The sequence below is a fragment of the Sorex araneus genome, chromosome 6 (assembly GCF_027595985.1).
Source record: "Sorex araneus isolate mSorAra2 chromosome 6, mSorAra2.pri, whole genome shotgun sequence".
In the NCBI taxonomy this organism is placed as follows: domain Eukaryota; kingdom Metazoa; phylum Chordata; class Mammalia; order Eulipotyphla; family Soricidae; genus Sorex; species Sorex araneus.
Window position 1 is genome coordinate 135,227,249 of NC_073307.1, and position 26,895 is coordinate 135,254,143.

At 43.7% G+C, this 26,895-nt stretch overlaps 1 protein-coding gene across 3 annotated transcripts in view; it reads left to right on the top strand.

The window, feature by feature from the left end:
• KIAA1549L (KIAA1549 like) overlaps positions 1–26,895 on the top strand; it is a 304,514-nt gene that overhangs the window by 200,472 nt on the left and 77,147 nt on the right. For all 3 annotated transcript variants that reach the window (XM_055141336.1, XM_055141337.1, XM_055141338.1), the window contains exons 11-13: positions 6,737–6,908; positions 14,607–14,770; positions 22,535–22,725. In XM_055141336.1, the coding sequence (XP_054997311.1) occupies positions 6,737–6,908; positions 14,607–14,770; positions 22,535–22,725 (527 nt within the window). The remainder of the gene's footprint in view (positions 1–6,736; positions 6,909–14,606; positions 14,771–22,534; positions 22,726–26,895) is intronic.

Genomic DNA, 26,895 nt, shown 5'->3' on the forward strand with positions numbered 1-26,895 from the left:
CCTCTAGAATATGGGTTTCTAAATTGGAGCTTACTGCTCCCGGAATGTGAACTCCTGATTGGTAATAGACCACATCTAGTGTATAAGCACTGTAGCACTGTCATTCCATTGTTTCTTGATTTGCTTGAGCGGGCACCAGTAATATCTCCATTGTGAGACTTGTTGTTACTGATTTTGGCATATCAAATATGCCACGGGTAGCTTGCCAGGCTCTGCCATGCGGGCAGGATACTCTCGGTAGCTTGCCGGGCTCTCCGAGAGAGGCAGAGGAATTGAACCTGGGTCAGATGCGTGCAAGGCAAACACCCTACCCGCTGTGCTATAGCTCCAGCCCATCTAGTGTATAGCTTAACCCAAACACACACACACACACACACATTATTTTAAGAGGAAGCATTTGGAAGGAAATTGCAGACATTACTACAATCTATCTGTAGACCATGTTTCTAGGTCTTCTAGGATATTCCTTTCTTCCTGAAACAGCATGGTGCCCCCAAAGTGATTTTAGGTCCCTGCATCACAGTGGGTGAATTTGACCTCTGTTCTATTGGATGTTGATTTGGGTGTCTAAGACTTTCAGGTCTGTGACAGCTAAAATAATGGTTAAGCTCTTATGACAGGTTTATGATTTCCTCCCTATGGGGTCCTTGTGAACCCTGAAATCCACGCCTATTTAGATAACAAGAAGAAAGTTGTTGGCACTGAGGACAATAAAATGTATTCTGCCTCAGCTAAAGGGGAAAAAGGACCATCCTATAATCTTGGTGTTCTCTGTAAACCTAAGGAACGTAACACATCTACATGTCCTAAAGGGCCCGTTATGATGTTCTCTCCCTCATTTCTTCTGAGTACTCAGTGTGCTTCACCCCTTTCATTAATTGAAAGTAAATGAAGCAAATAGGAACTTATTTCTGCAAACCTTTAATATCAGAGGTTGTAGATCATATTCTAACATCACCTTTTAAGAACTCTTGCTAAGAACAATTCACTATTACATTGCATTTGACTGAAGTTGTTAGTTGGATGCTCGTTCATCTTCTGCCTGCTTGTATTAACACTCTCCCTATTTCCTCTTCTACAATGGGAAGGATTAATATGCCCAAGTCCCCCAAACAAAATTCACCCTATAGCTTTACATCATATTTCTACCAGAGGACTTTCTCTGTACCCAGTTTAAAATGGTGAGCCACCCTCATGATTATGGAAATTTAGGCTTCTAGAATATTTTTTTTTTGCTTTTTGGGTCACACCTGGCAATCCACAGGGGTTACTCCTGGCTCTGCACTCAGGAATTACTCCTGGTGGTGCTCAGGGGACCATATGGGCTGCTGGGGATTGAACCCGGGTCGGCCGCGTGCAAGGCGATTGCCCTACCCGCTGTGCTATTGCTCCAGCCCCAGTCTTCTAGAATTTACAGCTATTTTCATAGTGGCTGTATTTGTAACATTGCTTTCAAAGATAAATATATGTGACCAATAAATATGTGAAAAAAATTAGATTACATTTTTCACAAAAGTAAAGCAGGTTTTCACCATCACAAGATACCATTTTCACCTGCCATGGGTAATAAAATGTAGAGAAATGGCTCCTTTTAACACAGTTATGACCATTTGGATGGTAGGTGAGCATTAGACTGATACTTTTAGATGGTCACAAACTTTCTTTTCAAAATTATTTTTGAGGAGTTAGAGACCAACACTAATGATGGAAGGGTAAATGTAGTGTTTCTCAGTCAGTGTCCAGAAAACAGTCCTGTAGCGGACCCTGAAGCAAAGAGGTTCTCTGACCAAGTCTGTATGGGCAAGGCTGGCTGCATCCTAGACTCCTTCAGGGGTGTCAGTCTTCCTAAAGCTCAGCCTGAAGAAGTCATAATTTTGTTTAGCATGCTGGTTTTTAAATATTAATGTCAACAAGACCTTGTTTTGAATTCTACTTTCCTCTCCTTAACATTTTATTATGAACATTTTTTTGGGTCTTTTTGGGCCACACCCTGTAATGCTCTCAGGGGTTTCTCCTGGCTCTGCACTCAGAGCAATTACTCTCGGCAGTGCTGGGGGACCATATGGGATGCCAGAGATCAAACTTGGGTCAGCCGTGTGTAAGGCAAACACCCTTCCTGCTATACTATCGTTCCACCCATATTATGAACATATTTTTTTCGCTTTTTGAGTCACACCTTACGATGCACAGGGGTTACTCCTGGCTCATGCACTCAGGAATTACTCCTGGCAGTGCTCGGGGAACCATATGGGATGCTGGGAATCGAATCCAGATCAGCTACATGCAAGGCAAACGCCCTACCCGCTGTGCTATCGCTTCAGCCCTTATGACCATTTTTTTTTAATTGATTCACCATGAGGTACAGTAACAAAACTTTCATGTTTGAGCTTCAATCATACAGTCATAAAACATCCATCCCTTCACTAGTACTCTCTTTCTGTACTTTAGTTACCTTCGATATTTCAAGACCAGTCCCACCACCACTCATACCTGTGGAAAAAGCAATGCGAGACAATGTGTTTTGTATTGCTTGTTATGGATACAATATAATGTTGTGCAGCCACGAGAACAGCCTCCCACTCTAGAAATTCTAAAATTTTAATAATTAGGGTCTGAAGAGATCATCGCAGCAAGTTACTCGGGTCCGAGATTCGTTTGTGTGTCTCTGGATCATGGCCATGTGGGAGCTTAAGTACACGGTAGCCAGATGTGGCATCATCTTGGTGTCCTATTGGGGCTGGGGGGGAAAGAAGAAGGGTCCACTCCTCCCCTATCTCATGAGGCCACCAGCAAGCTACCAAGAGTATATACAAGCATTTGCCACCACGGCCACTCGTACTTGGAGCTTGTCACCGAATTCTAGAAAATGGTGACGGCCGGGGCTCCTAGAGGGCAGGTGGAGGGACGGCACCTGTCCCTGTCTGGAGCGGCCTAGCGGAAAGGCCTGTTGCAAAGTCCAGGGCCATCTCTGCAGCAAGTTGCTCGGGTCCGAGATTCATTTGTGTGTCTCCCTTATGAACATTTTTAAACTCACAGAAAATTTGAAAATTTTATACAATGAGTTCCTGTTTACTGTTATCTAGATTAAATAAAGATTTATTTAGAAAATTTGGAAATACACCAAACTCTTAGAAAAAAGAGAGATGCAAAGGAGTTCTCTGAAACATTCCAAATAAACTAGGAATGATCCCTGAGTGCAGAGCCAGGAGTAGGCCCTGAGCACTTCTGGGTGTGGCACCAATCCCGCCCCCCACAAGAGGTTGTATTATGTTATACTTTGTTAGCACTGTCAGCACTGTCATCCCGTTGTTCATCAATTTGCTCGAGCAGCCACCAGTAACATCTCCAGCAAGCTACCAAGAGTATCCCGCCCACACGGCAGAGCCTGGCAGGCTACCTGTGGCATATACGATATGCCAAAAACAGTAACAACAAGTCTCACAATGGAGATGTTACTGGTTATACTTTATATTTGATAAAATATATCATTTCTATACCATAAACTAATGTATGCCATTGTAGAAATTCTTATAAATTGATTCCTATAATATATTCTCTTGTATAAAGCTTGTTTGACTCAATATGGTATTTTTAAGATTTATCTATATTGTTTTAATTCATTAGTTTGTTCCTTTTGATTGTTGAAAAAAAATTCCTTGTATGAATACACATAGTTCATTTATTCATTTTTTTAATCCATTCTATTGATCCACCCCAGCTTCTTCCAGTTGTTTGATATTATAAAATAAAGCTACTATGAATATTCTCCTACGAATATGCTTTTATTTCTCTTTAGTATGTAGAAGTGGAGTTGCTGAATCGTAGGTTTGTATGTGTTAGTTCCATGTGAAACTATACTTTTCCAAAGTGGTCCATTTACATTCTCTACCAAGCTCGCATTGAATTCTAATTATTCCACATCCTCTCTTACACTCATCACAATGTATGTCTTCATCCTTTTAGCCATTGTAATGGGTTTCTCATGATTTTAATTTTAGGTTACCCTACTGAGAAATTTTGTATGCTTATTACCTAGATATTTTCCTTTTGAAGTGTCTTCAGTTTTTTTTAAAATCACTTTTTATTGGGTTATAGTAGTATCTATTTCTATTTTCACATAACACACATTAAAAGGAGTGTAAAAATGCATAAAGTTTAAAGATTATTAATAAAAAAAATCCGTAATCTGAAGTGGAAAAACTTTACCACAGAAGTCTTTTCTCTCTCTTTTCTGATTATGTGTACTCTCTCCATTTCTTAGAGTTGGGTATATTTCCAAATTTTCTTTTTAATCATGCCTTTATTTGATGCATAGGTTTTTCTTTTATTATTTTGCCATGTCTGTATCTGTAAATAGTACATTATTTTATTTTGCTTAAAATTTAAAAATTTTTTTTGTTTATTTTTAATTAGAGAGTCATTGTGAGGGTACAGTTACAGATCCATACATCTTTGTGCTCATGCTTCCCCCATACAAAGTTCGATAACCCATCCCTTCACCAGTGCCCATTCTCCACCACCCGTAAACCCAACATCCCTCCCCCACTCCCCAGTCCCGTCTCCCCCCACCCCACCCTGCCACTATGGCAGGGAATTCCCTTTTGTTCTCTCTCTCTGATTAGGTGTTGTGGTTTGCAATAAAGGTGTTGAGTGGCCATTGTGTTCAGTCTCTGGTCTGTTAAAATTTAAAAAATTTTTAACTTTACTTAAACACTGTGGTTTATGGCTTATTTGTTTGTTTGCTTATTTATTTGATGTTTGTTTATTGTAAAATAATAATTTTATAAAATAACATTACTGGTGCCCGCTTGAGCAAATTGATGAGCAATCGGATGACAGTGACAATGACTATGAACACTTTAATATCATTTATATTGTATATAATATTTGTAATATTCTATGAAAATTAATAATATATAGCACTGTAGCACTGTGAGTGAGTAGTACTAGGAGCGGGCACCAGTAACGTCTCCATTGTGAGACTTGTTCCTGTTTTTGGCACATCAAATATGCCACAGGCAGCTTGCCAAGCTCTGCTGTGCAGGCGGGATACTCTTGGTAGCTTACCGTCTATCCAAGAGGGGTGGAGGAATCGAACCCAGGTTGGCCGCATGCAAGGCAAACGCCTTATTCACTGTGCTATCGCTCCTTTATAATATATACTTTGGGGAAACTATACTATATATTATACTATCTATAATGTTTATAAATTATAAATTACGACAATAAAAATGTTATAGCATCCTAAATATTAAAATAAAAGATTAGTTAAGTTTATGAGGCATATCTTATAATGCTATGTAGAAATTAGCATAATTTTAGGATTAACATTGAGGTTATTTAAATATACGAGAAAATAAGATATAAATGCTATATGTGAGTATGAGAAACAATCATAAAATAATAAAAGATTTGTATGGGAAAGAGCAAAGAATAGAAACAAATATTACAAAATGATAACAGCGGGGCTGGAGCGATAGCACAGCGGGTAGGGCGTTTGCCTTGCACACGGCCAAACCAGGTTCGAATCCCAGCATCCCATATGGTCCCCTGAGCACTGCCAGGAGTAATTCCTGAGTGAAGAGCCAGGAGTAACCCCTGTGCATGGCCGGGTGTGACCCAAAAAGCAAAAAAAAAAAAGATAACAGCAATTTATTTGTGGTAAAGGGATTTCTTTATTTTGCTTTCTTTTGTCGTTTTTTTCTCTCCTTTTCTTTTTGGGTCACACCTAGCAGTGTTTAGAGGTTGCCCTGCACCATTTAGGGCCTGAGATAAAACCTGGGCTTCCTGAATACAAAGCATGTGCTCTGATCCTTGAACTATCTCTTTAGTCCTTAAGTCATGTCTTTGTTTTGTTTTGTTTTTCTTTGTTTTGGTCACACCCAATGTGCTCTGGGATTACTTCTGTTTCAACACTCAGGGATCACTCCTGGTGGTGCTCGGGTACCATACTGGATATCAGGGATTGAACCTGGGTTGATTGTGTGCAAGGCAGCACTTTACCCACTGTACCAACTCCCTTAGATCGTTTCTTTTTGTTTGTTTTTGTTTGGGGGCCACACCCTGCAATGCTCAGGGATTACTCCTGCCTCTGGGCTCAGGAATCACTCCTGTCAGCATCTCAGGGGGACCATATGGGTCTCCAGAGATTGAACCAGGCTGGCTGCATGCAAGGCAAGTGCCCTACCTGCTGTACTATCTCTCCAGACCCCCCCCCCCCATGATGTTATTTCTTGATGCTTTTTGGTACCATGAGAGAAAATCAACAAAGGTTATTTTGGGAAAAGAACTTTGATTTTCCAAGTATTGCTTTGTTCTGAGATGGTTTGAATTGCAGATACTTAAGTTCATTGTTTTGGGTTTTTTTTTTTTTCTGTCTGACAATTTGAAATTAGACATCTTGGGAGAATAACCCACATGCCCTGAATTAATGTGAGGGCCTATTTTCAAATGAGGCCATAGTTCCCTAGAGGCCAGAAAACATCTCTTCCTCAGCCTTTTTGTCTCCATCCTCAAAGCATTCTTCCCAGATACTCAAATCCTTTTCTCCTCCTGTTTCTTGGGAGTGTTGGTGATAGGAAAATATGCAGAAATTGTATAATTTTTATAAAATATACAGAAGTCTGAAATAGTCTTTATGGATCCAAGGAAAGCTTCGACAGAGAGAACCTTAGCATCATTGAGGTGAGAGCAGAGTTGATGTAAGATGTAAATACTGTTTCTCTTTTTCTGAAAGATGGTGAAGATGCAGCGGGTACCGGGACCCAAGGACCCAGCAGAGCTCACTTACTACACCCTGTACAACGGGAAGCCACTATTGGGCACTGCAGCTGCCAAGATCCTCAGCACCATTGACTCCCAAAGAATGGCGCTCACCCTCCATCACGTTGTCCTTCTGCAAGCTGACCGTAAGGGGCTGTCTCTCCACTTGCTATTTTTAATGCCCTTAAATGTTTCCTATAATTCAAGGTGATTCCCCAAAACCATGATAATGGCCCCAAAGCTAAATGTATTTTTCTTCTAGAAGGTTCTTAAATCAACTGTTTTCTGTGTTGTTTGAAGCAGTGAGTTGGGGCACATGTTTTAATGCTTAGATTAAGAGTGATATCTTATTCTCAAGTCATACTCCTCTCCTCTTCCTGATATAGTTTAGCAGACAGCTAAAGAAATCTCCATACCTGAAGATTGTATTTGTTGGCTATAAAATGTAAGATAATATTTGTCAATAGAATCCTGTATGTGCTCAGTGCTTGGTGTTAGAGGACATAAAGCAGACAGTGACTTGTGCCTAAGAATGTGACTCAACTGGTAAAGCACATGCTTTGCATAAGCAAATCCCTGAGTTCTGGCCTCAACACTGGAAACAAAATCAGAAAACAAAGAAACAGGAGTAGGTAAAACATGGTTTATTCATTTAAGGAACCCAGAGGCATTAATGGAGATAGAAAGGAATAGACTTTGGCAAAGCGCTTTGAGGAGACAGTAAATACAGGGTCAGCAGAGTGAGAATCCTCTAAAGAGACATCAAGAAACAACGGACAGCGAACAGATATTAAAAATAAGAACTGCCTTGGGCTAGAGCTATAGTAGTGCAGGTAGGGCATTTGCCTTGCCCAGGTTCAATCCCAGCACTCCATATGGTCCTCCCTCCCCTTCTGAGCCTACCCAGTTGATTCCTGAGCACAGTGTCAAGAGCAAACCCTGAGCACTGCCAGGTGTGGCCCCCAAACCAAACACAAACAACAACAACAAAAAAAAACTGCGCCTCTATGGTGCCCACGGATTGCAATAGTACTCTTTACTATATGTAAATTTTTCTCACTTATTCATCTTTTAGGTAAGATGAATCCACAGCTCAGAATTGGCACTAGGTAGCCAAGATAGGATTCTGGATCAGTCTTCAACTAGGTGTCTTTTGATTGTTTCATGCTAAGATTCCAGCAGAAAGGGTGCATTCCAGGAGGTTACTAATAGCATGAGCAAGACATGCAGGTAAACAAACAGTACCAAGTATGCAATGAGAAGTTCCCTGGGGTATTGAAAAGTTGGGAGGCATGGATGGTATTAGGAAGGCAGAATAAGGAAGACTTTTGGAAGGCAGGGGAAGTAAATTATTGGGGGTTTGATCTGCTACAAGGAGCTATTGAAGATTTCTGAGCAGGGACAAATATTATTGGAACTGCTTGTTATGAAGGGAAATTCATTTACCAATAGTGGCCAAGATGGGAAGATGCAAGAATGGTAAGGAGGTGTGGTGGTTGGCCCAGGTGTCAAAGACCTAAATAAGAGCTGAAAGACAGGTGGGAGTGGGGTTGTGGCCCACAGGAGAGATCACATGCTTATCAGTGCAAAGCCCCGGGTTCAATCCTTAGCACCAAATGGCCCCTGAGTATGGCTAGAAGTGGATCAGAATTCCCAAGTACTGTTTTCACAACAGTTAAAAAAAGAAAAGAAATTGAGTGAATGGAGCTGGAGGTGATAAAGTTGAGAGATCGTGTGGTAGAAATGTTAGGGTCGGGCCGTAGCCGTAGTACAGTGGATAGGGCATTTGCCTTGCATGCGGCCGACCTGGGTTCGATTCCCAGCATCCCATATAGTCCCCTGAGCACTGCCAGGAGTAACTCCTTAGTGCAGAGCCAGGAGGAACCCCTGGCTGTCACCCAGTGTGACTCAAAAAAGAAAAAAAAAGAAAGAAATGTGAGGGTTGGGCAACGTGCTCACATCCAGGGTCACCCCCTATTGGTTGCCTCATTGCTGCCCATGCTGCTTTAAAAACTGAGAGAGATCATGTTTTTCCTCTCCCATTTTCCCTCCCTTCATCTGCTTTTGAATGTGGCTTCCAAATGATGAGCCAGCCTGCAGGTTATGGCTTTCACTTTGGCTGGTCTGCACAGACACACCTGTGCCTAGAAATGGTTATTCTCTGCCACCTGTCTTTGAGACACCATTCGTTTCCTTCCTTTTGTCTCTCTCCTTTCTGCTCCATGGTCTTTGATTCCACCTCTGGTTAGGCTAAGTACTTGCTTCACTGGCTTGGCTGCATCTTTTTAAATGGGGCTTCCCCAGGGTTCCTTTCTCAGCATTTTCTCAGGACACTCAGAGGCATTCCCAGCTCTGAGTTAACTGGATAACATAAGCAACTCTGGTTCCTTTGTGGACCTTCTTGTCTGAAGTCTTGCATGCTTAAGGATCCCAAAGGCCACAGAAATTTAAAATAAACAAGTAAAATAAAAGACTGTCGTTCATACCATTCACACCTAAAGACTGAATTTTATCTGTTTTGAAAATGAGTTTTTCTCGCTACACAGAAGTAACATTATGGCAGTCAATTTTATATTTAGAAATGTATTGGTAGCAGGGATATTTTAATGATTTTCAGAGATGATGCATTTTTCATGAATTCTTTTGCATTGGTGCTTCAAATATTTATTTTCAAACTTGAAATGTAGATGTGAACCGTGTGTGAAAAAGAAATGCATTTTAGAGAACATGTGTAGAAGTCATTGCAGGCGTGGTGAGAGGTGATGGTCTTGGAGAGGAGACTCCTGCTCCAAAGAGAAAGTGGCTACGTTGGGCTAGAGCGGGGAAGGGGGAGTGGAATCTCGAGTTTGGTTTCCGACCTGAGAGGTTCAATTAATACTGGAGCAATAGCACAGTGGGTAGGGCGTTTGCCTTGCCCGTGGCCAACCCAGGTTCGATTCCTTTGTCCTTCTCGGAGAGCCCGGCAAGCTATTGAGAGTATCTCGCCTGCACGGCAGAGCCTAGAAAGCTATCCGTGGCACATTCGGTAAGCCAAAAATAGTAACAACAAGTCTTTCAATGGAGACATTATTGGTGCCCACTTTAGCGAATCAATGAGCAACGGGATGACAGTGATACAGTAATACAGTGATACTAGATTTTCATGCAGAACTTAGGAGATACATATGCATTTATTCCTTCAATAAAGTCTCTTTGCGCACCTTTTATTTGCCTCTCACTGTGCCAGGCACTGGAGACAGAGTAGTGAAAGAAACGGCCAAGCCCCATCCCACCCCCCTGCTTCTGGGCTCCCTTTCTTGAGCATTTGGGTCAAATGAACAAAATAAGTGATATGCTAGATGCTCTTAAGTGCTGTGGAGAAAAATTAACAAGGAAGGGCCAGGGGATGTCAAGACGATGATAGTTATGATCTTAAACTGTCGGGAAGTCAAAAAGAGGAGCATTGAGGAAGTGACCTTTGAGTAAGTATCTAAGGATATTGGGGACAAGGTTCTAGGTAGGAGGACGGCAGAACCCATCAAGGAGATACTGATGGAGCCGCAAAGAAGTCAGGAGTACAGAGGAGGGACCACAACAGTCTCGGGCACCTGATCCCGCTTGGTGGAATATGAGACCAGGGCAGGGGAACCATATGGACTGAGCAGCTGTCACTGACTGCACCCTGGGGGGCCCTCCCTCATATCTACTCACACCAGCCATAAACTCTTAAGTTTGACAGCCGCAAAAGTGCATTCAAGGAGCGGGAGAGATAGTATAAGGGGAAGGCACTTGCTTTGCATTTCGCCAACCCTGGTTCTATTCCTGGCACCACATATGGCAGACCCTGAGTGACACTAGGTGTTACCTCTCAGTAATCAGGAATAGCCCCTCGGTGTGGCCCAGCTCCCCTCCCACCCACCCAACCCCACACCTAATAAAAGTGAATTAGAAACATTTTTGAATGGATTTTTTCTCTTTTCGATCTTTGATCCATATCAGAATAATTTGTCCTGAGTTTAGACTATATGAGCCCCTTGACTTCATTCCTTCCTACAAATATTTATGTGTATGCACATGTGTGTTCACACACACACACACACACACACACACACACACTTCCATTCATGTGGTCCATTCCATTTATGTGTTAACTTGAAACTGACCTGAACTGTGAATTTCAGATAAATGGCTTTTAATAAAGTGACTCCCTTCCCTGGTGCTCAGCTTGCTTTTCTGCAAATTGGGCATAAGAATAGCAGGTGAAGATTTCATCATCTAATCGCCTCTCAAACAGAGATGTTCAGAATGTGTCTGCTTTTCCTATTCTTCCTCAACTGATTTTCCTTCAAATTAAATAGCCATTCATTTCTTGTCACTGCTCTACAGGATTTTGTAGTCTTACATTACCAGGACAATGAATATATTGGGTTTGGATAACTTCAGTTGACCTACTTTTACTATAGCCTTGACTGTTAAATGAATTTATTAATGTGCACAAGACAAATCTATTCTCTCTTCATTACTTAACTCGAAGCCGAGGGATTTGCATACTGCACCTTGAATGAATATAACCACCAAAACAATAAAGCTAAGAAAAGCAGGAAATGTATAAAGATTTTTCTCTTGCTAATGAATACATATATAAATGCATTATAGGATAATGTTCTGATACTCTGTACATTTTTATTAGAATAGAATAGCAAAAGAGACAGATTAATGTCTTTTCACAGAGGCACTAAGCTTTAAAAAATGCTCATGGCATAAAACTCACTTATAAATACTGAATTGCTAAAAGCAGCGGCAATTAAATGTTTAGTGTCAACAGAAGCACATTATCTAATGAGCTGTTTTCAGAAGTTAATAAGGTGATTAGTCACCAATTGATAAAAAACCATGGCAAAGCAGTTCTTTTGTACTCATAGTACTCCGGATGCAAGAGCTGCCTAGTGTGAAGTAGAGCTTGGTGCACAAAGTGTAGTTGAAGTCAACTGGTAGTTGCAGTTGGAAAGAAAGAAATGGATAAGCTCTTTTAAGGGCTCACCAACATGGCAGCTCCTGGTCTCCTAGAGTCTTTAGATTCCAGGATTTGGTCCTGAGCCTCGAGACACTGGTACAACTCATTATTCAGAAACATCAGAAATGCCAACTCATGCTCGCTCATGGGATATTGACCTGAGCAACTCCAAGAAAGGAGTTGTCATTTGCTAGATAGAATACAATCACCAAATATTGGGGAGAGGTGCTTGAGAGTGGGGTTCTGGTCATATTCGATTTGTGATATTTCCTAAGTATCCAGTTGGAAATTTGAGTTAGAAGTTGCATATAGGAATATCGAGTTCAGTGTAAAGCTCCTGGTTGAAGATACATAACTGAACATCTTTATAGCACAGATAATACTTAGAGCCAGAAGTCTATGAGATTATCTAGGAAGTGGAAGGAGAGGTCTGGGGTGCTGAGAACAGACATTATCCCCAGGCTGCAGCAACTTCTAGGATAGTCCCAGCACCCAGCCAGATTTCCTAGCCAGATTTTCTAGCTAGAACAAACTTTTGCCTGCTTTTTTTAAAATCTGTTTCTGGGTTTCTTGCAGACCCCACTGTCTTCCAGGAACTCTCTTCCTAAGGGAAATTGTTTTTAGGTTACTGTTTTTATTCCGTCCTCTTTTAAGAACATATTGCCCATGTTGATTAGACTGAAGTGTCTTCTAAGTTTTCTTAATAGTGATCATGGGCTAATGACCCCTGAGTGTGTGAGTTGCTATCAGGAATGCAGCATCTCCGAAGGCCATCGTCAAGTCAGGGGACCTGTGTGATATGTCCCCAGAGCGTTACTGTTGTTCCCCAGGCTCTGAATTTCTAGTCTGAAGGGAGCAGACTAGAACCTTACTCTTTTTTTTTTTTTGTAAAATCACAAAACTTTTGAAGGAAAATCAATACTTTTTTTTTTTTTTTTGCTTTTGGGTCATACCCGGCGATGCTCAGGGGTTACTCCTGGCTCTGCACTCAAAAATTACTCCTGGCAGTGCTTGGGGGACCATATGGGATGCTGGGAATCGAACCCAGGTTGGCCATGTGCAAGGCAAATGCCTTACACGCTGTGCTATTGCTCCAGCCCCCAAATCAATACATTTTTGTTTAAAAAATAAATTAATAAAAAAACAGTGATCCTGGGAAAGACTCCTCCATCTCAGGTTAACACCTTTCCTTTTTCTTATGTTTTCCTAACCCAATCTAGCAAAAAACTGAAAGAATCACACATGAATACCCATATTCTAACTATCTAGCTTCCATGATGACCATTTTACTATATTTTTCATAATCACCCATCTGTTCATCTTTCCAACTATCAGTGAATGTATTTCTTTTTGTTAATGCATTTTAAAGTTGAAAACCTTGTAGATTTTAGCTCTAAACTTTGGCATAATATTGTTTTGTTTTGTTTTTATTGAATCACCATGTGGAAAGTTACAAAGCTTTCAGGCTCAAGTCTCAGTTACACAATGCTCAAACACTCATCCCTTCACAAGTGCACATATTCCACCACCAAGAATCACAGTATACCTCCCCCCACCCCCCCAGCCCCCCACCCCGCCTGTGTAGCTGATAAATTTCACTTTACTTTCTCTTTACTTTGATTACATTCAATATTTCATAATATTGTTTACAATATTTGCCCTTTAACAATATTCTGTTTGTTTGTTTTTGCCATGCCCAGTGATGCTCAGGGCTTAACCCTGGCTCTGTGCTCATCATGTATCACTCCTGACAGGCGTGGGACACAGCATGGGGTGCTGGGGATTGAACCCAGGATGCAAGGCAAGCACCCGATCCGCTGCACCATCACTCCAGCACCAATTGCTTGTAATATTGTTTACGGTGTACTTTAATTTAAAATGTACTTATAGAAAACATAAAGATATCATTATGCGTTATTTGATGAGGTTAAACAATGTATATACCTGTGTGACCCAAATCCTAGCATGTAGACCAGTGTTTTATAACCTTTTTATGACTGTGGCCCCCTTCTGACCTTATTTCTTTTCTGGGGCACCTACATCCTACCAATTGGCACCCTCATCTTGTGCCATGGCGACCCATTATGTGATTTTTACCTGTGGCTTTCCTTGAAATATCCTAGGGGCCCTCAAAGAGCCATATGGTCCCTACTGCCCTTTGTGGGTTCGTTCATCTCATCTCCCACCCCGCCTGGAGCCTACATTTCTCATAGCATCTAAGTCCTGACAATCACTTCAGTTCCTCTTCTCTCTGGCTCTAACCTTTTCAATGAGACCAATGGGGATTTCCAAGTTTCCCATCTGGTGATGGAGGTGGAGGTACCCAGCCACTCAGCTACTTTTATTCATTCACCATCTTGCTACAATAGTTAGAGCCTGTCTCTCTCTGACCATTACCTCCTGACTCCACCGATACCCTCATCCTCAGACAATTCCCCTTCTTTTCTTCTTATTTGACTAATGGGCTTCTCCAGTCGGGAAAATTGATACCAACATTTTCCTGTTCCTCTTCGTAGTAAGAGTGAAGGCTTGCAATTGTTGCACACCTGCTAGGGTTCACAACAGAGTACCCTATGAACTCATACCCGTTATCTCACAAGATGATGACCTGCTCCTTACAGAGGAGTAAACTGAGGCCCAGAGACCTGGAGTCCCTTGTACAGAGAAAGAGCCTTTCTATTTCAGCTCCTAACTTGAGACTTTCGAGGTGTGTGGCAGGGGTGGGGTGAGGGTTAGTGTGTGTGTGTGTGTGTGTGTGTGTGTGTGTGTGTGTGTGTGTGTGTGTGTGTAGATAATCCACGAGGCTTTTCCCATCCCCTATCACCTACTTCCTGCTGCCTCTTTCCCACAGCGGTGGTGAAGAACCCACCCAACAACCTGTGGATCATCGCTGCGGTGCTGGCGCCCATCGCTGTGGTCACGGTCATCATCATCATCATCACTGCCGTGCTCTGCCGGAAGAACAAGAATGACTTCAAACCGGACACCATGATGAACCTGCCACAGAGAGCAAAGGTTGGCACCAATGGGGTGGGGAGGGGGGTGTCTGAGGCCTGGGGCCACCATCTGCCTTTCCCCACTCTTGAGGCCATTGCAAATCTCTTCAGAAGCATTGACCCCTCATTTTGAAGGAGAGCCTCCCTGCCTCCTTCCTCCACCACTTTCTTTCCTTGAATTAAAAAAAGACCCAGGGAGCTAGCTCAAGGGGCTGGAATGCATCTCTTATTTGTGCGAGACCTCAAATTTCATCCCAGGAACCCCACAGCCCCTCAGCAAGTATCTTGCATATGCAAAACCCTAAGTTTGATCCCAGGTCTCCGTAACCCTTCCAGCATCACTGGGTATGGCTCTGGTGGCCCCCAGCACCCCTGGGCCTGAGTATTGAACTCTTTGGCCTATACTGCAGGATGGCCAAAGACACCCCCAAAACATGACAACATATGCCACCGCCAAATTTACCAATTTTTTGGAAGCTTAGAATACCGAGTGGCCAGGTGTGTTCAGGCAGTTGTGCTCCTTTCCTTGTATAATCAGGGCTTGCTTTCTTGCTGTTCATGTGTAGCTGCGAGCCCCTCCGTATGCCTTACCTATAGCTACGTACCTAATCCTCACCGAAGCCCTTGGGAAAAAGATGGTTATGTTCTCAAAAAGGAAATGGAGGCACACGAACGAGAAGCTAGCTCGGTCAGAAAGGGGTCTGGGGGAGACGGGTCGCCCTTTCCAGATCCACAGTTTTTATCAGGACTGATGGAGACTCGGGTCTCTTGCCTCCTAACCTTGGGCTTTGGGGACCACATGAGTCCCTCAAAATTTCCCTTCTTCCATGTCCTTCTTCCTTCTCTGGGGCTGGAGCAATAGCACAATGGGTAGGGCGTTTGCCTTGCACACGGTTGACCCGGGTTCGATTCCCAGCATCCCATATGGTCCCCTGAGCACTGCCAGGAATAATTCCTGAGTGCATGAGCCAGGAGCAACCCCTGTGCATCGCCAGATGTGACCCCCAAAAGCAAAAAACAAAACCAAAAACTTCCTTCTCTGAGTGGCTTGTTTTCCAAGGCTGCTCCCATAAGCAGGAGCAGAGCTGTCTGGTCTCTAACTCCAGTTGGGGTGTGTCTGTTCCTCTCTGTGGTGGCACATGTCTGCTCCAGCTTCTGGTGCTTGAAGACAGAGCACCTGAGGCTGATTTTCCAGTCTCGAGGCTTCCTCCTGACATTCCACAAAGGAATCACCGATACTGCTTGACAGTGTTCCAATGCCTGACAAGTGTTTGGTCTCTCGAGGTCTGTCCCCTAATATGCTTGTCACAGCAGCCCTGTGAAATAGTTCAGGGCGGGTATTTTTTTAATCATCTTAATTTTACTGCTAAAATCATAGAGGGTAAAAAAATATGTGCAGGATCTGGGGCTGGAGAGGTAATACAGGAGTTAAGGCACTTGTCTTGCATGCAGCCAACCCCAGCTTAATCCCTAACACCACACAGGGGCCTCTGAGCACCACCAGGAGTGATCATGGACTAAAGAGCCAGGAGTAAACCCTGAGCATCATTGGGTGTCACCCAGTTTCTCTCCTCCTCCCCCCAAGAAAACCCCATAAACAAACAAAAATTCAGGACTGGTTCAAAGTCACGTCATAATTAGCATGTCTCAGGCCACTGAGTTTGAGTGTTTGGGTTCTTTCTACCTTACACACCTCCCTGAACCCCTTGTCCAGAAAATCTGCACTGTGTTGGCCTGAGCAGGAGCAAGATAGCAAATTCCCAATAGGCTGCCTGTCCATTGGGATCAATGGGCGGGAAGTGGGTGCTTATGGGCATCACACGTGCCTTGCTTTTTCTACACAATCGTGCCTCACTTCAACCAAACAAGTCAACGGGATTTGCTTGTTTTTACCCCGTCCCCCTGCAGTGAAAGCAGTAGCTTGATGACATGTATTGTTTATGGGAGAACCACACCCTGAAGAATGTGGTCCTGTGTCTGTGGACACACAGTGAACAGTGAACCAATTCCAGCATGGGCTTGCGCTTTCTTTTCCATCTTAGCTTAGTGACAAGCCCGGCCTTTCAGATGAAATAGAATTAAAGCTGCCCGGCCTCTCGGATGAAATAGAATTAAAGCTGAGCCCAGCCAGGAAGGCAAAATTAGCCATCCCAACGTGGTCAGTGGCATCTTTGTGTTCTAGATGAAACCAGTATTTTACAAATCTGCCCTGATGAGGTGAGCAGCTCACAGGTTCGGCCCACCTATGGGTCTGAAAGCTGTCAGAAGTGGGGCAGATTGTGGAATTTCTCAGCACGTTTCATGTTCTGACCCTTTGCTTTGTGTGTCCCAAGAGCCCTGGATCATGTTGAAATTAAGTGTGTGATCCTAGATAGAATGAATCCACTGTGTGCCATGGGACTGCTTGTTTTCTCTCTCAATGAGCCTATGCCATACACTTTCACGTCCCAAACCCTTTTATCCCCAAATCAGAAGCGTGGACGTGCCTTTTTCTCACTGCAGTCCCTCTGTGGTGGTGACCCAGTGACACTGCAGTGTATGAGAGAAGAAAGCTGCCTGCATCCCTTCTCACCACTCTCTCTTCTCTCTCTCTCTTTGTTTCTCTCTCTCTCTCTCTCTCTCTCTCTCTCTCTCACTCTGTGTGTGTGCATGCGTGCGTGCGTGCGTGCGTGAATGCATGCAGAATTCACTGAATTCCTAGGGGCAAGCAGAATGAAAAAATTAGTATTCTCTTCCAACCCATAGACTAGGTACACGGAGCTTCTTTAGAATACTGGTTGCAGATAGTACAGTAGTTAGGGCGTTTGCCTTACATGTGGCCAACCCCCGGTTTGATCCCCAGCATCCAGTATGTTCCCTTGAGCACTGCCAGGAGTAATTCCTGAGTGCAGAGCCAGGAGTAATCCCTGAGTACTGCTGGATATATCCCCACCCCTCCAGCCCCCACCCCCCTGCAAAAAAATAAAATACTATCCCCTTCCCTGGAATGCTGGCGGAGGAAGTGGGAAGTAGCCTCCAGTGCTTTCTATCTGTTCACTTTGAAAAGGTATATCTGGGAGCACAGATAAGTGTGACCCCCAAAAAGGCAAAAAAAAAAATAGAATGCAGACTGCAGAGTTAGAGGGAGAATGGCAGAGATGCAGTCACAGATGTAGCATGCTGTGAGTTCGGCTTTGGTGGGAGCACTCTTTATAGAGAGGGTCCCTGGGGAAAACCCTACGGCCACAGCCCACAGGGTGCTTGCAGGTAGAGTTGGGAGAAACACGTAAACCCAGGAGGGCCAGAAGTCAGACCTTGTGTCAGTCACTTCCTTTCATCCTGGTTCACTTCTCACTTTTTAGCCTTGGACCCACAATCTTTTCCTGCGTGTTCTCATCATGGCATCAAAGAGAGTGGGTCTCTCTGGAGCAACCACCTTCAGAGAAAGCAGCTAGGCCCCAGCCCGGGTGCAAGAGAGAGCTTGGAGGACTTGCAGTGCTTGGCATCACCATCCACTGAGGACACTCTGTCACCCCCAGAGTAGCAACTGTTTTCTCTCTTTCACCTGCTCTTTGTATAGCCTCTTGATATCTCAGTTTTCCCACTTGGGAAATGGGGTGATATCAATATTCACTTTAGATGTTGTGAGGATTAAGTAAATTACGTGAATTGCTTTAACTTTGACTTGATACGTTTTATATATATATGTGTGTGTATATACATATGTGTAATATATGATAATGTGTAACATGTGATATATAATATACATATATAATATATTAAATATGTCAATATATTTTAATAAATATATATCTATATAGGACTGGAGCAATAGCACAGCGGGTAGGGCATTTCCTTTGCACGTGGCCAACCTGGGTTCGATTCCTCCATCCTTCCCGGAGCGCCCAACAAGCTACCGAGAATATCCCTCCTGCACGGCAGAGCCTGGCAAGCTACCCATGGCATATTTGATATGCCAAAAACAGTAATAAGTCTCAGAATGGAGACGTTATTGGTGCCCACTCCAGCAAATTGATGAACAACTGGATGACAGTGCTACAGAGCATATATCTATATATTATTTTGGGGACCACATCTGGTGATGCTCAGTGTTTACTCCTGGCTCAGTGCTCAGAGGACCTTATTTGGTGCTGGGGATTGAACCTAAGTTGGCTGCATGCAATTTAGGCAAATGCCTACCTGCTGTACATTTTTTCTGACCCCATAATAAGTATTATAAACAAGTTAGTTTTTATTATTACATAGGCTTTCTTCTTTTAAAAGATCTGAGAACATGTCTTCCTTTGAAATTAGTAAAGATCATTTTGATGGAATAACTTGAAAAGGTCATTGAAATAACTGTAGATTCTTTGTGAAATTGCATGAATGGTGTCAAGGATCACTATTGGGTGTTCAATGGGCGCTAATTAATCTCAGGTGGAGTTGAGCCCTGTGTCAGAAGGATATGATAGTGTCTTTCTCACTTACCTGTGTGGTCTTGGGCAAGTCACTGAACTGTTTTGCTTGTGTTTTCTTACCTGAAAAATGAAAACCATGGTGTTTGCTCTGCTCTACCTCAGGGGGTTGTTGTGAGTGCCAAATGAGGTGTCAGCGTTTGCAGACAGTAAGTGGAGGGTGTGTTATCGTTAACCTGGTAACAATGGCCACCTCTTGAGCTTGTCATTTTCTCTCTGTTATCCCATCATTAATCCAGACTCCTGAAATATCCAGGAGATGACTTCGCCCCTAAATGAGGGTGAGGTGGTATAGTCAAAGGGAAGTGAGTGGGGGGAGAGCCAGGGGTAGCTTGCTCTTTGGGGTGTCTTGGCTGCCATTGGAGACTCCCATATTCCCAAGAGTCAAACCAACTCCAATAGGAGATGCCCAACCAAGCTGGCAGCTGCAGAAGGAAGGGCAGGGTGTGAGAAGGATCATCAAGCAGTGATTGGATATTCCAAATCTTGGAATCTTAATACTGAGTTCAAATCCTGGCTCTACCATAGACCAGCTATGCAAACCCAGGTATGTTACATAACCTCAAAACCTTGGTTCCTTCATCTTTAAAATGAGGAATGGTAAATATTGCCAATTACTTGAACTGTAAAGAGGATGAAATTACAGTTGGTGTAATGTGTTCAAGACTGTCCAGTAATATCAAATGAAGCAGAAACTGAGCTCCTTGAGAGAAGAGGGCCAGTTATTATTTATCCTTACACCTCTGGCACCAAGCTCTAGGTATAAGTCTGTGCTTAAAAACTACAGTTACAGGGGACTGGAGCGATAGCACAGCAGGTAGGGTGTTTGCTTTGTATGCAGCTGACCCAAGTTTAATTCCCCGCATCCCATATGGTCCCCCCTCCCTCAGCACCGCCTGGAGTAATTCCTGAATGCGTAAGCCAGGAGAAACCCCTGTGCATCTCCAGGTGTGACCTAAAAAGCAAAAATAAGTAAATAGATAAATAAAAGAAATATAGTTAGAACAAAATTTCACAAGTTAATAGTGGGGGGTGGGAGTGGAGGTTTACAGAAAAGGGCCAATAGGAGATGAGGATGGGCAGGCTATGATCAACCAGAATGTGAAGGGCTTGAATTGCCTTGCCAATTAGTTTGGATATTGTGAGACTGTTATTTATTTATTTATGTATTTATTTTTTACTTTTTGGGTCACACCCAGCGATGCTTAGAGGTTACTCCTGGCTCTGTGCTGAGGATTTACTCCTAGTTCTGTGCTCAAGAATTATTCCTGGCAGTGCTCAGGGGACCATATGGGATGCTGGGAATTGAACTTGGGTGGGCCGTGTGCAAGCAAATACCCTACCCATTGTACTATCACTCTGGCCCCGAGTGAAACACTTTTAAGGAGGAACTGACCTGGGCCTGGTACAGTTTTGAGGACATAATTTGAGAACCTTGTCAAGGGTGGAAAGAACCGAATGGAAATAACAAAACCAAGAGAGGAAACAATAACATAGTGGGCCTGGAGGAAAAAGAGATGAGTTTCTAGGAACCTCTGAGTTGAGTACAATTGGCGGCCTATGGTTATAGGATGAGTGGATAGTGCAGTGTGCTGGGAACAAGATCCAGGCATCCAAGGCTCCGTTCTGGTTCACGAAGCGCCCTGGTGGGAGAGAAAGAAATAAGCACTTCAGAGATACATTCCCAGGCCCTGGCTTCAAGTATCAGAGGCTCCCAGGTGGGTCAAAGTGCGAGGGCCCCCCAAAAGTAGTAATGGTGATGATGCCTCCGAGGATACTGACGGAACTCTCCTATGGCAGAGCTACCGATGGCTGGCAGTTCTGTGAGGAAGCTGTGCAGGATTAGCATGAGGACCACACCTGGTTTTGGAACATGATAGTTGAGTGTTGAGACTCCGAACCACACATAGTCCCGGCCATGAGGGCTGGATGGAGCCTTGCTCCTACCTTTCCTTACCTGGTTCACTGCTGATCACATCAAGTTCTGATGAAACCTAAGTGGAGGTTGAGTTTCATTGCCAGATTTTCTTGAAGAGAATCAATGAAGTTTATTTTACCCGGGCTATAAGATGCAGCAAGAAAACCAATGATATTAAAATTTAACTATTGATCCCACACTTGCTTTGTGCTTATAGACATTTAGCCTCAAACGGGATTAAATTTACTTATTTAATTCCTACTTCATTAAAGGTGCTCATTAAAGTTGAGGGTTGTTAAATATTCCTCACATGCAGACCTGTTACCCTGTTTGCCCCCTTTTATCAAGGAGGAAACTGATATGCAGAGAATTTCAGCAGTGCACCCTGAGTCTCCTAGCTAGCAAGGAGCACTGTCAGGATTTGAACCCAGCCTTTACTTTCAGAACTGCTCAGAGTCACCCCATTTTCCTGCCTCAGATCTGCACTGTGGTGCTTAGGGGTGTAAGCAGAGTAGAGACATTCCCAGAAATGGATTGAACATGCTTCTTGGGTTTTTATTACCCCACTAATAGATGTCTGTGGGGTTTTGCTCACAGCTGGCCTATTCACTGGGGAGTTCAGACTGTGTAATAAAAAGCCTTGCTAATTTCTCAGTAATGAATTACAGGAGGGCCAGACTCTTCAGGGAGAGGCGTGGATTAAGGAGTGAGTCCATAAATTTCACTGTATTATTATGAATGATTATACTGCTCACGTGTGTATACCCTCCAACACACACACACACACGCATGCATGCACGCACGCAAGCACACACACACATACACACACACACATGCACACACACATACACCACACACTGTCTTTCTTTTTCCTGATTTGTTATTTCTTTCCAGACTCAAAGATGGTAGAGGGAAAGCTGCTACTTTCATTTCTCAGATGAGAAAATTGAGGGTCAGAGTTCAAGTGATTCCCCAAAGTCACACACCTCTTATTGGAAAAAACTGTATGAGTGGACTTAAGGGATGACAGAGATGTCCTAGGTAGAAGTCAGAGCAGGGTCTGTTTAACAGGTCAGTAAAGAGTGTCTGATAAACCAGAACCAGTGACTTCCAACCCGAGATCTAAAGTTCTTTAAAGAAGTTTGCTGTGACCTACATACTTGTAGCTTGTTTGTGCTATTTGGTGCTCTACGTAAGTCTTACCTGTACCCACTGAGGTTTTGTAGCTTGCTGGGATTAACATGCAGTCCAATTTTGCAGGGAAAGAAGTCGTGGTATTGATTGGCGTTAACTGCAGTGCATCAGAAAGCTGAGCAGGGCCCTGTGTTACCCCACTCCTGCCTTCTCTGAAAGCTCCCCCTCAAAATCCCACTTTGCCAGAATCTTAATTGCAAATCTCTTCCCTTTGCAGCCTGTGCAAGGTTTTGATTACGCCAAGCAGCACCTGGGCCAGCAAGGGGCCGATGAAGAGGTGGTCCCTGTGACACAGGAAACGGTGGTGCTCCCTCTCCCTGCAAGAGATGCTCCCACCTCCCAGGAAAGGGACGTCGCCCAGGATGGCAGCACCATCAAGACGGCTAAGTCAACCGAAACCAGAAAGAGGTAGGCCTGGGGCCAGCCACTTCCTCTCTGTGGCAGCAAGAGAAATGATGAGGGTGAGAGCGGTCAGATCCCACTGTCATTGTTAAAAAATAAATAAATAAATAAACCTTCATGCACATTTGGAATATTTTCAGAGACTCAGGGGAGCAGAGAGCACCCCACTACCACTTCTCCTACTCTCCCTCTGTGAGGCTTTACTCACAGAGCAAACCCAGCGGCAGAGGTTTTTGTTCTTACATTTATTCTTATTTTTGTCTTTTTGGGTCACACCCAGTGATGCTCTGGGGTTACTTCTGGCTCTGCACTCAGGAATCAGTCCTGGAGGTGCTCAGGGGACCATATGAGATGCTGGGAATCGAATCTGGCTTGGCCATGTGCAAGGCAAACGCCCTACCCACTGTGCTATATCACTCCAGCCCCTCTTACATTTATTCTGTCTGGCACTTGTGTCAGGCTCCTGTTTTGTTTTGTTTTTTACATTGATCTCAAAAGTAGTGTCTTTGATTTCATATGTGACATTCATGAGACCTGGTTATGATTTTAGTTCAAAACCCAGGTTACTTAGTTTTTCCTATGAACAGAGCACTTTGGTAGGCAAGCAGCAGAAATGTTAACAGAAAAAAAAGACCAGAGAAAGGTTAACAGTGAGTTTCTGACCTCAAGGATCTATGCTGGAGAGGCAAAGAAAGAGCCAGAATACGGCGGGTGTCCAGGGAGGAATGCAGACACAATGAAGAGGAAGAGTGGACTTGTGGGGAGGACATAAAGTGGAGGGGTGAATGTCCGAACCAGGCTTTGAAGGGTAATTGAGGGACTCAGTCGTGGGAAGAGATAGAAGTATCTTGTCCAAACAGACATGTTCCCTGCATGGAGAGAGTCCCTGGAGTTTAGAGTTCATGGGTGAAGAAACAGAGTGATAGATGCAAGAAGTAAATGATGGGCACAGAAGATAAATACAGGCTGTGGTGAGGGCCGGAGAGATGGTACCAGAGTTCAGGAACTTGCTTTGCATGTGGCTGGTCCTGGGTCTGACCCTGGTAGCACATATTGTCCCTTGAGCACCTCTTGGGGTCACTTCTGAGTACAGAACCAGGAATAGCCCCTGAATGGCTTCAGGTATGGCCCCAAACCAAGGACAAAGGTGTGGAGAGTCTTAACTTCCAATTCAAGGAATTTGATCTTTATTCTCTAGAGCAAAGATTCCCAAATGTATTTTTCTACCCCCTTTACAGAAGAAGTTATTCCACAGCAAGCTTCCACTGCCCCATGACCACCACCACCATATTTACCTTCTTTCTTTTTTTTTTTTAATGAAGAACTCTGATTGAACCTTTATTTACATACATGTTCTGGTTGGTCATTTCACAAAACTCCATTTGCATAGGACAATACTTGATGAAATGTGTTTATTCCACAAACCCTGATTTATATACGGGGTAACCAAAGAGACGGCAGAAACAATTAAGGGGAGGGGACATAGAGTATAGATTGGTCAGTATTCTGTTTTCAATAAAGAGCCTTACTTATGCTTTCAAAAGTTCCAGAGGTGGGGCTGGAGCAATAGCACAGCGGGTAGGGCGTTTGCCTTGCACACGGCTGACCCGGGTTCGATTCCCAGCATCCCATATGGTCCTCTGAGCACCGCCAGGGGTAATTCCTGAGTGCAGAGCCAGGAGCAACCCCTGTGCATCGCCGGGTGTGACCCAAAAAGCAAAAAAAAAAAAGTTCCAGAGGTCTAAAAATTATTGCCTTTTCCTGCCTGGATGAATAAAGGTTTAAAAATCATTTTGTCAGATCATAAAGCTATCAAGATTATAAAGAATAAATCAACTTAATTTTACATTTAACAAAATACTTACTGAGTGCCTAATTTGAAAAAAGCAGTGTGTTGAAAACTGAGTGAAAACATGGATTCTTTATCAAATTCCTGGAACTGACTCTTCAAGGAAAGAAGTCAGAAAGTTGCATGGACACATAGGGTCTTGAATTTACCTTCTTTCTTAGGTAGGATGTATTTGAGACACATCTAGCTGTGCGTAGGGGCGATGCCTAGCTTTGTGCTTAGGGATTTATCCCCTGCAGAGCCCAAGACACCATGTGGTCCTAAGGATTGAACCTGAGCCTCCCACATGCAAAGGAGGTACTCAGTCCTCCTATGCATGTTCAGTTCAGTCCTTTCTCTCTGCTCCCAAATCTACCTTTTCAAAGTGAACAGATAGAAAGCACCTTCCGATTGCTACTAGAGACTACTCCCCACTTCCTCGGTCATTGTTCTAGCATTCCAGGGAAGGGGACAGTATTACTCACTTTGTCTTTTGTTTTATTTTATTTTTGTATGGGGTGGGGTGTTGGGAGGGGTGGGGATACATCCAGTAGTACTCAGGCTTCCTCCTGGCTCTCTACTCAGGGATCACACCTGGCCGGGCTTGGATGTCCACATGCAGTGCATGAGGTCAGACCCAGCTCAGCTGCATTGCAAGGCAACCCACTTTGGGGGAAACACTCTAGAAAATAAAGTGCTTCTGGAAGACAGTGGAGTCCACCTATGTTCTAAAAACAGGTGGCAGTGTGGATGATAGATGAGAGAAGTTAGGCTAGAGACCAGGAGATTCCTGTTAACAACATTGCGATCAATAGTCTTATAAAGAAGTGATGGGCTCTATGGAAACCTATTGTATGGCTAAACCAGCTCTGGCTGCCAACTCCCTTCTCTCTCCCTGGAGCCCATGGGGGAGACTGCAGGGCCACAGCTCCCTGCCTCCTTCCTTCCTTCATGGTCGTCACCTACAGTGAATGATCCAATGTGTGCTCTTCACCAGGCCCTAGGGAGACAGCAGTGTTCAAGACGGAATACCTACTTTCGTGGAGCTTGGCCTGGGCGAGGAGGTAGACAGTAAACAATTAGAGAGATGGATGTATTTTTTTTTGGTAAAGAGATCAGGTGGTGATGAGTCTGAGGAAGAAAACAAAAGCCTAGTTAGGGACTGGAGAGTCAGAGGAGGGACATAAAGCCATAAAGCTACTTTGGATAATAAGCCAGGGAAGGTCACTCTGATAAAATGATGCTTGAAAAAGACCCGGTGGACATGCTGCATAAGCCTTGAGGCTGTCTGGGAATGTTCCAAGCAGACAGAACAATGTATGCAAAGCCCAGGAGGAGGGAATTTTTTGATATGCTTAAAGAAGAGCTAGCAGACTAAGGCGGCTGGCGTGAAATGGGAGGAAGTGACAGCAGATGCATGAGAGAAGCTGTCTGCCATTGATCATGCCAGGCTTAATATACAAAGGCAGCACTTGATATTTTATTGTGAATGATGATCAGAAGTCATTGGAAGTTTCTGAGAATAATGGTGACATGGTAGGACTTATAGCCTAGTTCTCCCTCTGGGAAAACCTGGCTAGCTACTAGGTTTCCTGCCCACATGTGAGTTTCCTGTCCACATGGGAGAGTCTTGCGAACTCCCCATGGTTATTCATACGCCAAAACCAGTAACAATGATGGGTCTCATTCCCCTGGCCCTGAAAGAACCTCCAATGTGGCACCATTGGAAAGGAAGAGTAAAGAGAGGCTTATAAAATCTCAGGGCTAGGATGAATGAAGATGTTACTGAGACCACTCGAGAAAATCAATGATCAATGGGATGATGATGATGATGATGATGATGATGATGATGATGATGATGATGATGGTGATGGTAGGACTTGCGGCTATGTACAAGGCTCACTCTGGCTGCTGGGTGGCAAACGGACTGTTGAGAAGGAGGGGGATTTTTTCAGTAGCAGAGGCCACAGGTGTTGGTGGAGACCATGGTATGGGGTGTGAGAAGTGACTGCATTCTGGAATCTCTTTAGCAGCAGAGGTAACAAGACATGATAGAATATTGTGGGATCTACAGGTCTCTCTGGGCAGTAAGAAAACAAGCCCCCATCTGCAAGCACATCTCATCTCTGATAGTGTCATACTTCCTCCTGAACTCTTCTGCAAAACCAGACAGGTGATCAGTTCCTAAGTTCATGTGTCAGGGGACTCCCAAAGCTTGCTTCCAGGGAGGTGTCGACACACAAGGACCATTACTGTGACCTCAACCTCAACCATCAGGTTTGAAACATACAGAGAAGCAGAGAAGCAATAGATGATTTATCTGAGTTGACAGCTTAGTAGTTTTAGCT